The sequence below is a fragment of the Oryctolagus cuniculus genome, chromosome 8 (assembly GCF_051225735.1).
Source record: "Oryctolagus cuniculus isolate XC-2025 breed Fujian yellow rabbit chromosome 8, ASM5122573v1, whole genome shotgun sequence".
NCBI classification, from domain to species: Eukaryota; Metazoa; Chordata; class Mammalia; order Lagomorpha; family Leporidae; genus Oryctolagus; species Oryctolagus cuniculus.
In genome coordinates, this window is record NC_142874.1 from 117231260 (window position 1) to 117243652 (window position 12393).

Below are 12393 nucleotides of genomic sequence, written 5' to 3' on the forward strand. Positions count from 1 at the left end.
AGCCTCAACTCCTGTATGGTCCCACATCCTACTAGGCTTCCCAGGATAATTTCTCTGCCACCTGCTCTCCTCCTCTTGCCCAGGGATTGCTGCCACCTTCTATTCATAGCCCAGGACCTGAGTGGGGGTACATGGCCCAGAGTGGGGCACAGGTGCCTGTGAGGGTCTCCACTCAACCTTCCAGTATCTTCATGCCTGAGGAGTACAGTAAATAGCACAGAAAACCTGGCAACTAGGTGGACATTTGGCGTAGAGGTTAAGACACCTGTGCCCCTCATGTATTACCTCGGTTCAATACCCAGCTCTGTTCCTGACTCCTGGTTCCTGGTATGCAGATGGAAGGCAGTAGTGATGGCTCAAGTAATTGGGTTGCTATCACCCACGTAAGAGAGTTGGATTGAGTTCCTGCCTCCCAGTCGAGGGCCATCGTGGGCATTGGGAGAGGTGAGCCAGCAGACGGGAGCTCTCTCTACCTTTCTGTCTTTCTCTGCCTCACACATAAATAAAAACAAAAACCACCAGAAGGTTGGGAGAGATCACAGGGACAAAAAGTCTCTCCTCCCCTGCTTTTGAACAGAGGCCTTTCATTTCCCCCCAAATAAGAGCTGATGATGCTCCAATCACTCGAGGCAAAATGCTTCCAGTATGTCTCTCTCCTGGACGGCTACAGGAAGGCCTTTAAAGACCTCCTAAAGAATCCTACAGGCTCAGACAACCCACTCTCTGTGCCACCCCCAACTCTGCTGTCCAAGTATCTTCACTTGCAGGGTTATTGGGCCCAGAGCAGCTGGCAGTCCTTCCCTGGCAAAGGGTACCTGGAACACACAAGGCAAACACTTCACTTCCATCATTTCCTGAGCATGCTTTTGAATCCCTGGAAAAATGGCTCTCCAGGGTAGAGGCCTGCCAGGCTTGGAATAAGCGGGGAATGGAAAGAAACCAGGGGATCTCTTTTAAGGGGAGAATAGAGTGTAGCTTTCAAGGAATAAAAAGATATTCCGGCTACTACATGTCAGAAGAGAGCATGTGGCAATGACAACACTTCCTATGCATCATAAAGTAAATACTATTTAGCTGCCACACAGAAGGGGACATAAATCCCTCAAATGCAATAGAAGTTTACAGGGACTAAAGGGAATTCTAAGGAGACGGCCTGGAAGTCTACCCTTGGCTTCCCGAAGTTCTGTGCCACCAGCTGGAGGTGTCCACTTCAGCAGGGATGCACTCAAGACAGACACCCTTCCTGCTCTGCATCCTGGAGAGGGACGTCATTCACTCACAGCCCGCCCAGCAGAATCCGTGCCAGCGCCACCATACCCACAGGGAACAGGTTTGTCCTCTCTACAAAGTGAGCAGGAGGAGCCACACTGGCCCCGGGGAATCCTATCAAAGGGTCTCTTTCCTACTCCCCTTCCCTCTTGGGAGCTGTGAATACCAAGGGATGCATCCAGCCAAGGCAAAATAAGTAAATCAGAGACTCAGATTCCTCAGTTTAGAAGGGGTTTAAAGATGAGTTCCAATCCCATTCTCTGAAACATCACTCCCGGCCAAGCACGAGGCTGCATCTTGGTTACAATAAAGAAAGGAGTGAGCTCTTTGAGCTACTGAACAGGAAGGAGTTGGGGTATCACCACGTGGGCCTCAAAGGCAAAGAGGGCCCTTGCGACGAGTTCATACTCACTTCCAGGGCCCACACACACTGGGCAGCAGCTGCCGTCAGGGGTGAGTTCCAGCTTGCGGTGTCTACAGGACAGCGGTGGGCAAGGCTGGGGGGTGCACCTTACTTCCCCGTGGGTGCAAGAGCACACACTACACGGGGAAGAGGCCCACTGTGTTCCATGCTGTGTGTGGAGGGAGAAAAAGGAGAAGGTTAGAGCCAGAGTGCAGGCTTTCATTCCACCAACAGAAGTTAATCTCTTACACAAACTAAGCAGGGATCTCAGGAAAGGTGGAAGACAGCGCTCAGCTTGCAGGCTAAGATGAAGCTTTGCAGTGTTCCAAGTCAGAGACCAATTTTAGAACAGTTTTCTATTATCTCTAGGATTTCATTTTTGAAATTTTCAGAAAAACACGAAAATAAAATAAAAATGAGCCAAACCTATAAAATAAAAATTTTATATAGCCCAAAGCAAAATATGCACACATGTATTTTTACTATGTTATTTATAAAGGTTATATCATCTTATTTCTGTTTTTTCCCCCAAAGATGTATTTATTTATTTTTATTTATTTATTTGAGAGGTAGAGTTATAGATAATGAGGGAGAGAGACAGAAAGGTCTTCCTTCTATTGGTTCACTAACCAAATGGCCTCTATGGCCGGCACTGCGCCAATCCAAAGCCAGAAGCCAGGTGCCTCTTCCTGGTCTCCCATGCGGGTGCAGGGGCGCAAGGACTTGGGCCATCCTCCACTGCCCTCCTGGGCCACAGCAGAGAGCTGGACTGGAAGAGGAGCAACAGGGACAGAATCCGGCACCCATATGGGATGCTGCACCACAGGCGGAGGATTAACCAAGTGAGCCATGACACTGGCCCCAAAGGTGTATTTATTTATTTGAGAGGCAGAGAGAAGCAGAGACACAGAGAGAGGTCTTCCATCTACTGGTTCACTCCCCAGATGGCCTCAACAGTAGGAGCTGGGCTGTTCTGAAGCCAGGAGCCAGGAGCTTTTTCCGGTCTCCTATGTGGATACAGGGGCCCAAGCACCTGGGCTATCTTTCGCTGCTTTCTCAGATGCATTAGTAGGGAGCTGGATCAGAAGTGGAGCAGCTGGAACTCGAATTGTTACCCATATGGGATGCTGGTACTGCAGACAGCAGCTTTACCCAGTGTGCCACAGTGCTGGCCCCTGCTTATATCATTTTCAACAGCTCTCGCTGTAACCCTGTCTCATTGATGTGGCTTCTGATTAGTTCTCATCTTCTCTCTCTCACCTCTTTCTTTTGGTGCTGTGATCCCATGGTCTTGGAGAAAGTGAGAGAGTCGACAGGAGGCATCTGTTCCATCCAATTCTCCCATAAACTGCGGAGCGCAGTCGTGCGCAGGGAGAGTCTGTCTGCACGCACAGAATGTTCCTATTCCACTTTACACTGGGATACCACATTCTCAAAGCTGGCAGTATGTTGCCATCTAAGAGATCCATGTGTTGAATTATCCTGGGATTTATCAAGTAGGAAAAGTGTACCAACAAGCCACTCTCAGGTGTGACACAGGTGTGAGAGGGTGAACTCAGAATGAAAAAAGCTACCCACGCAACGACTGTTTCGGGAAGTGACAGTCAAGACTGTTACATTCTCTGTATCAGAACAGGACAACAGCAGCCTTGCACAGATACAGGGAAAATCAACTCAATGAATAAAGTTGTCTGCATTTTCCTCCTGCAACGCTTCCCTAAATATTCAAACTCTTCCCCTTTGCTTCTAATAAATCTAGCATATAATGATATCTGACCCAGCACAAATCATACACAGACTTTTATTAAAAACATCAGGCATCCTAGGGACTCATTAGACTAAACATACTCGAGGGATTACAGCCGTGTCACTGAGAAGTATAGAAAACAAACATTCTCTTGCTTCCCCTCAAGAATCACTGTTCAGTGTCTCTGGGGCACAAAGGCGCCCTGTGCTACTTACAGAAGTCAGTGCCCCTGGGTTCTGCCCCTGGATTCAGGTCACAGGCATGCCAGCTCTGACATGATGGAATTACTAGCAACCTGTGCTACTATTCTAACAGGTAATTACAATCATCCAATTATTTGGGAACCAAGTCCTCACCTTACGGTCATGGTAACTTTCCTACAGGGAGACTCACGGGGAGCACAAGAGATAGCGATGCCTGTCCGCACTGATGGAGAGGAATCAAGGAGGGACTTGGCACCATGCATGTTCTCCGGTCTCAGCTCAGCTCTGCCTGCCTTCACTTAATCCTTCTCCATCTCAGCTTCCTCGTCTATAAATGACATTTTAGTGAAAACTGGAGGTGACCCAATTGCCTAGTAATTGGGAATAATATTCTCCCAAAGTATATGAGGGAATTACTGATAATATAACATTGTGTAAAAAGGCAAGACATAAACCGTACACATAGAATAATTTCAACTATGTTAAAGTCTACATCTGTCTGTCTGTCTGTCTGTCTATCTATCTCCACTGCCACCCCACCACCAAAAACTGAAGTACATTCACCATGGTTTTCAGAGTACTGGGATTACTGGTAGATTTTATGCTTTTATGCTGTGGACCTGTCTACATTTTTACTAAACAAATTATGTTTTTTTTCATCATCAGAAAGCAAATTACTGTTGAATTATCTAATTACATATATTTCTTAAATACATTCAGATTTGAAGACTGCACATAAAATAACTATAAGGGAACTACTTTATTAAGAATTAGGAGTTGGCTTCTATACACTCAGACGTTTCACTTCATAACAATAAGAGCTTGCTTTTATTACAACTAAGAGACACTGTCAGTTCTCAAATATTTGTAGTACCACCACCTTTCAGAGACCTCAAAAATTAATTATAAGACAACCTGTCCATCACCCAAGGTTTTCATCTGTGACATGAAATGGTTATATTAGCTAATCTCTTCAGTACCTTTGAGCTTTCTGATCACGTGAATCTATAGCTCAAGAGACATAAAAAAAAAGGCAATGGATTCTCCCTTCACAGTGAGCTTGAGAATTATGGGAATAACAAGAACATTCGGCAGGGAGACTTCACTGGTTGATGTCAAAGCCACACAAGAAGCTCCAGGTGGTGATGCCCAGTGTATAACATGAGGGAAAGGAATCATTACCATCTCCCTCATGGGGACAAACCGTATCAGTCCCCACCAGTTTGCATCCCACACCCTTCCTCAGAGTGTTCTGAACATGAAGAATTCAGGCAGCTGGCCCGGTGGTCAAGCCTTTGCTTGGGATGCCCACATCGCATATCAGAGTGTGTGGGTTTCAGGTCCACCTGCAGTTTCGATTCCAGCTTCCTGCCAGTGTGCACCTGGGAGGCAGCAGGTGATGGCTCAATATCTGGGACCCTGACATCCACATGGCAGACCTAGATTGGGTTCCCAGCTCCTGGCTTCAGCATGGCCCAGCCCGGGCTATCATGGACATTTGGAGAGTGAACCAGAGAATGGGAGATCTGACTCATTCTCTCCCTCTCTCTCTCTCTCTTTGGCTTTCTAAGAAATAAAATAAATAAATAAAAGCTGAAAAAAAAAATAATGCCCATAAAACACCCAACCTAGAGTTCAAGAGGCTCAAAACACACACACACACACACACACACAAATGTATATATTTCTTCTCTCCCAGAGTTGTCTATATCCACTTATAAAAGCATTATTTTTAAGAAACACTGCAGGGGCCAGCACTGTGGCATAGTGGGTGAGGCTGCTGCCTGCAGTGCCAGCATCCCATATGGGTGCCAGTTCAAGACCAGGCTACTCCACTTCCAATCCACCTCTCTGCTGTGGACTGGAAAACCAGTAGAGGATGGCCCAAGTCCTTGAGCCCCTGCACTCACGTGGGAGACCTGGAGGAGGTTCCTGGCTCCTGGCTTCGGATCAGCTCAGCTCCAGCCATTGTGGGCATTTGGGGAGTGAACTAGCAAATGGAAGACCTCTCTCTCTTCCTCTGTCTCTGTCTCTGACTCTACCTCTCTGTAACTCTGCCTTTCAAATAAATAAATAAATCTTAAAAAAAAAAAAAAACTGCAGCAGCAAAGAGAGCTTTGTGAAATCAAGGAGTAATAGACACACAGCAAAACTACTGCAAGAACCAGTTTAAGCTGTGCCATCGTAACCTCATTAATACCCTTGAGGAAGCAGACTTTGACACTGGGCGAAAGTGAATTCTGTAGACAACATCTGAAATATATTCTTCTGCACAGTCAACTAACAAGTTAGCTCGGCTGTTGACATAAGTCCAAAGAAAAGATAAGGTCATAAAGCATTAGCCTGGCTTACTGACAGAACAAAAAATAAGTTTTCTTCATATAATTTGTTCCTGTTATGAAGTTATAAATCCAGAATACTAAATATCGGGGAATGTTCAGTGCATATGATAATTATGTCCTCTACTTTGAAGAGAACAAGGCTACAGAATTCAATATGCTCTTCTTCCTTCGCACACAGAAATCACTGTCCCCTTTAGCCTTACAGAAAGAATGAGCCCACCTCTCCCTCCTGTGCCTCTACTCACTGGCATTTGGCACTAGGCTTTACCACCTGCCATTTGCCTTCTCAGCAAATCTTCAAGCATGTTCTTCCTAATTTGACATTACATGGAGCTGAGATTAAATTAGGAATGAGGAAGAGAAAGGATTGATGGTCCTCTCCCCTCCCCTTCACAAAAGAATTCATGGGGGAAAAGAACAGGAAGAAGGCACTCAAATACCCCTTAGAAAAGCACAGTTGATGCTTATTTCCCTGGCTGGGCACGGCTCCCTAAATGAATTTGGAGGGAGAGCTGTGGGAGGGCCACAGGTGAAACAGCCCCCTCTCCCCGCCCCACCAGAATCTTGCTGGAATAAGCCCAGGCAACATTCTCAAATAACTCAGAGTCAGCCAGAAGCTCAAGTGTCTTCCTCACTCCAGGAAAGGAAAGCTCCGGGGGCTTGTCTCGACTTGCTGGGATGCCAGCTGGGGAAGCTGTTCCTCCTCTGGGAGACAAGGAGGCCCTTAGTGAGGCCCAGCCGTGTTAGTCCAAAGAGCAGGTTCCCAGGCAGCCCGGAGCTCAGCCCACCTTGACCTTCATTTTCAACAGTGTTCTCCAGGGACAGCAGCACCTCACCTGATTCTCCTGCAGCCACACCTGGGGAATCCCACAAAGCCTCTCCCAAGTCCCTCCCTTAGGGGGAAGCACCTGCCTCAGCTCATCGCTCCAGAGTTAGTCTGTAGCTCATGTGCGTGTGGGTTGCAAACCAGAGGCTAAGGAGAGGATCATTGCGTGCATTCCTTGGGGAAGCAGAATCCTCCAGAAACTGACCGCAAAGACAAAGGGCTGCAGGATCTAAGAAAAAACAACTAGACATGTAAGTGACCAGGCAAGACCCAGAGCAAAGCAGACAAGCATTTAAACCGCTCAAGAAAATGAATACTAAAAAGGATTTGGTCAGAACCTAGGAGAAATGAAGAAAGAAAGAGGGGGAAGGAAGGGCAGGAAGATAAGAAATACAATGATTTTGACTTAAGATTAATGTTAGATTTTGTCTCAATTTAAAAAAAAAAATCAATCTTCTAGCTTGATTTGAAGGGGGCAGGCTACTAGACATGTTTTTCTCCAAAGCTATAGTTCCGGAAATTCAGCCTTTTTCTCAGTTACATCAAGTACCAGAAATGTAATTATAACATTTTCTGAGGGAATGCATTTTGAAAGTTGCATATGCAAAAACAACACACGGGCATGTTCCTACGCATGTTAGAACTCTCTGCAGGATGTGTTATTGCAGAAAAGATGAACCCCAAGGAAGGCAGGGACAAAGAAGACCAAGCAGGGTTTTCGGAGCACTCGCAGCCAAAGTAGGAGACCAACAAGGTTTCTTTTTTTTTTCTTTTTTTTTTTTTTTTGACAGGCAGAGTGGACAGTGAGAGAGAGAGAAAGGTCTTCCTTTGCCATTGGTTCACCCTCCAATGGCTGCCGCGGCCAGCCGGCGCACTGCGCTGATCCGATGGCAGGAGCCAGGTACTTATCCTGGTCTCCCACGGGGTGCAGGGCCCAAGCACTTGGGCCACCCTCCACTGCACTCCCTGGCCACAGCAGAGAGCTGGCCTGGAAGAGGGGCAACCGGGACAGAATCCGGTGCCCCAACTGGGACTAGAACCCTGTGTGCTGGCGCCGCAAGGTGGAGGATTAGCCTAGTGAGCCGCGGTGCCGGCCGACCAACAGGCTTTCTAACTAAGCCCCAGGAGATCTATGGTCTGAGAACTGCCCAGCCACACAGGACAATGGCCAGTGTGCCCCTGTGATAAAGACACGGAGTAGCTGGAGAAGGATTTACTAATCACTTGAGTCTCATTCATCAATGCTTATTGAGTATCTACTCCAGGAAAAGTTCAATGCTGAATACCAGGTTAGGTGGGAGGCAGGAAAGATCGTTATAAAGACATAGAAAATATTGTCAATGTTCTCAGGCATCTTACATCAAGATAAGAAGACTGTGCCCAAATGCAACATGAGAGAGCAAATGCCATGTGTCATTAGAAAGAATGGCCCATGCAAAGACTCCTGACTCCTAACCACTCAGGTCCCTGGATCTACCCTGTATTTGAGATATTGGCTTTGATTTTTTCCAGATCCTGACCTCCATTGGCTCTCAACATCTCCTTCACGTGGAAGATTCAGCTTGGGGTGTGCATCTGGTGTAGTAGTTAACTTGCCTGGGTGTGAGTCCCAGCTCCTATCCCTGATTTCAGCTTCCAGCTAATGTGCATGCCTTGAAAGCAGCAGGTGATGGCCCAAGGACCGAGTCCCCGCCATCCATGTGGGAGACTCAGATACAGTTCTGGACTCCTGACTTTAGTGTAGCTTAGTCCTAGCTCTTGCAGGGCAGTGAACCAGTAGATGGAAGCTTGTTTGCTGGCTCATTCTTTCTCTCATAAAAGGAAAATAAATAAATAAAATCTTACAAGACAAATTCAATTTGGTGTTGTTCACCTTGTACCGCACACATCTTCCACACCTTCTGAACTGGCATTATTGGTGTTGTTCACCTTGTACCGCACACATCTTCCACACCTTCTGAACTGGCATTATTTCCACCAGTCTGCCCTGTAGCACCTGCCATTTCACAGCCCCTTCTCCTGTGCTGGTGAAAGGTGACACTGGCCAAGCAGCAGCACACGGGGAGACGTGTCATGAAGATGGTTCCCTCACAGACCTGCCTGGGAGTCTTTCAGCAATGCATTGTGCAGGAGTGAAAGAGCAGCTTCCCCATGTAATTAGGAGGTAGAGGCTTGAGTAAGGGGATCCTGTCCCGTAGGGAAATGATCACTGTGCTCACAGAGCTTCAGGCACAGACACTGAATAGCTGCCTAGAGAGGAAATATCAAATCCTGCTAACCTGCGCTCTTGCCTGAATGGCCAGATACATGAACTTGGGGAATGTTTTGTATGGGTGGAAGATGAAGATTAAAGCAAAAAAAAAAAAAAGCCTCTTTCCATCCCATTCAAGCTCACCTGCCTCAGGGTGACATTTACATATGGGTGGAGATGCACTGTCGATTTTCATAATTTCTGTTATGAACCTTGCAATGCTACTTTTTAACCAGTATTGAACATCTCTAAATGAATCCTAAGACAGCTAGAATGAAAAAATAGTATAAGCAGCACTTTAGGGCAAATATCTAGTGCTGTGGTTCCACCTGTGGGGACAAAGGGGAGCACTCTGTTGCCTAGGGAACATCTGGCCATGCCTGCAGACACTTGGTTGTGGTGACTGGCACACTTGGTAGGTAGAGGCCAGGGATGGCACTCAACATGCTCAGATACTTCAGCAGCAATGCCTTAAATGTCTACACAAGTGAAGTTGAGAATTTCTGTCTTAATGGAATGAGCCTGGAATTAGGATTCAGCACATCAGGGCTCTAGAGCAGGTCATACCACTTATTAGTAATATGACCTTAGACAATTTTTTTTTAATCATTAACATGGGAGGAATAACATCTGCTCTATTCACCAGCGCAGGGTTGTTAAATGAACAAAAAAATGCACGTAGGATACAAAAGGAAGGTGATTCATTTACTGCTGAACATCACAACTTCTTCAACATCAGCATTTGGACTCCTCTGTACAAAGACACCAATTCAACCTCCAAATACTTACTGAGGACCCAGGGAAAGAATAGGATAGTTCTAATCTCATTCAGGAAATCTCCATTCCCGCAAAAGGGCAAATGAACCTCAGGTCCTCCACAGCTCGGGCTAGGAAACAACCTTCTCTTGTCAGGGTGAACGTAACATCCGGCTCTCCTTCGTCAATGACCACCAAACACAGAAGCTCTGCTGGGCGGGAAAGCACTTACCTCATGGACTTTGTCTTCATGATGGCAAGATCCAGGAGATCTCAGCTCACACTCCGGGCAGCACTGGTTGGCGGGAATCCGAAGCACTTCTCCCTGAGCGTTTTAAAGCAGTTCAGTGTGAGACAGCAGCAACCAACACAGTCACAACGGGTCCCCACATCACCTGGCACTGGCTAGATCACAGGCGTTTCCGCAGGTGACAATAGACAGGATAAAATGAATACACCCAAAAAGATTCGCTCTGGCAAGATGAACTTCTCTCCTAGATAAAGTGAACCCCTCATGAAAGCCATTTCTGCAGAGAAAATGTCTACGCCTTTTCACATGTAACGCAGTGGAGAATTTTTTTCCCACTACAAATGCCGCTCTCCCTTATGCCCAAGAAAAGAACAGTCAGGGTGAATGGAGAGCTGCATTTCCCTAGGCTGGATGGAGGCAGACAACTGGGGAGCTACAGATAGCCCAGGGCTGACAGGTCTCCCTGCTGTCTCCAAGGGACCACAGCCAGTGGTGGAGCTGAGGTTCTAGGGGTTCGCTTTTGCCTGGGCAGCATGGGAGCGAGGCACATGGGGGCAGGAGGCTGAAGGACAGTCAATCAAGGAAGCAGACAGTTGGGAAACTGCACACATACATTTTGTGCTGAGCTGGGTAGAATTTCTGGGCTCCAATAAAGATCTACAGTGTGTTGTTAAGGCTTCTAAAATTTCAATGGTGTTCCTTGCTACTATTAAGAGAAGGAGCTATCACCTGATACCTCAAGATTATTGGAAATTGTCACCTGTTTAATTAATCCTCCATTTGTCACCATAACAGACATGTCTGTTTAAAAGTGGTTAAAGAACATAACACAAAGAACATATGATTGTCTTTAGGGGCCAGGGATTCTCTGTTGGTCCTATTATCTGTGTTGTTTCTCTCCCATGTATCTTAGGGTTTCCTCAAGTCTAGAAGTTGGTAGAATGGGCAATGAGTGATTTTGATAAAAATTAACCAGAACATCATGGTTCTGTCCACAGGATAAAAGTTTACAAGGGATTCAGGCAGTAGAATAAAAAAGTGTGTATGCCTGTGTGTTAATCTTTTATTTAATTTGTGTTGTCATTTTTGGTTGATTACAAAAGAAATCCAAGTTCATATAATTCCACCCAAAAGGGTGGATGGGAAACAATAATAAGATTTTGCTACTGCTAATCCTTTAAATAGATAAATACAAATGTTTGTTATTTACTTGCTAAAGGACAAAATTTACACAATATGGGGTTTTACAAAATTGCATGTGCTGTGCAACATTAATGACTTTTCATAAAAGAGCCCTCTGAATCCCAAGAGCATAGTTATTGAATTTCCACTAAGACAGTGCAGAATTAAGAATGCCACACAGATAGGAAATAGGAAGATCCAAGTGTTTTATATATTCTAACATGGAAGCAGGGAGCAAGGAAGACTGGGGGACAGAATGGAAAACTTCAACGGTGTATTTTTATGCCCTCAAATGAGTTTTATTTTATATAAAAGTAACTTTCATATTTGGCTCTCAAAACTCATTTCATAAATATAAATTTTTTAGTTTTTGAATGGCAGTGGGAAGAGCAGAGAAGATGGTCCCTATTTTAGGTCTGTCCATTGAACTTCTGGTGGCACATGACAGAGGTGAGCTGAAAGAGAATTTGGAGTGTGTGTTAAATATCCAAGAAAATGTCTCTGGGGAAAAAGAAGATTCTAAATGTCTCCACTCCCTTCCCTGGTCAACATCCATCTATCCAGCTAGGTAGCTATTCTTTATGTAGCATATGAATATACAATCTATCATATGTGGTTCTAGGAAAAATACATGATTGATGCATAATCAAAAATAATTTTCAGAATTGCCATTTATGCTAGGTTATTTGCAATCAGTCCATGATGAAAACATGAATTATAACATGATTTTAGAAAGATCTAAAAAGAGAAGAATGACAGGAGCCCAAGCTGTTAATAGCAATACAAGTAGTTTAGAGTACAATAGTGATTCAGTAATTTGTACCGTGAACTAGCGTAAGTGTACCACTGCAGATGTGAATGACAACACATGCTGCTGAGAAACACAATGGAAAACTTCAAAGCGCCACGATGGAGAGGAAGTTGCAGTGGGCCAGAAGACAGCACTCAGGTATGACATGATGGTACCACTTACTAGCTCTGTCTTTGAGCAAGTAACAGCACTGCTAAAAGCTAGTTCTTTCGTCTAAAAAATGAGGAAGTCAGATTAAATGATTTGTAAAGGTTTCTTTTAGCTCTACCATTCCATGATTCTATTTCATTACTTGTAGCAAAGAAGTCAAATGCTCTGTGGAACACTCACCTGACCTTGGAGTTGAAAGCTGT

The 12393-nt window shown here is 45.4% G+C and overlaps 1 protein-coding gene across 2 annotated transcripts in view; it reads right to left on the minus strand.

Moving 5' to 3' along the window:
* Window positions 1–12393, minus strand: part of FRAS1 (Fraser extracellular matrix complex subunit 1) — a 491248-nt gene that overhangs the window by 272649 nt on the left and 206206 nt on the right. For both annotated transcript variants that reach the window (XM_051820195.3, XM_051820194.3), the window contains exons 4-5: window positions 10030–10122; window positions 1682–1841 (exon numbers count right to left, since the gene is read on the minus strand). In XM_051820195.3, coding sequence (XP_051676155.3) covers window positions 1682–1841; window positions 10030–10122 — 253 coding nt within the window. The remainder of the gene's footprint in view (window positions 1–1681; window positions 1842–10029; window positions 10123–12393) is intronic.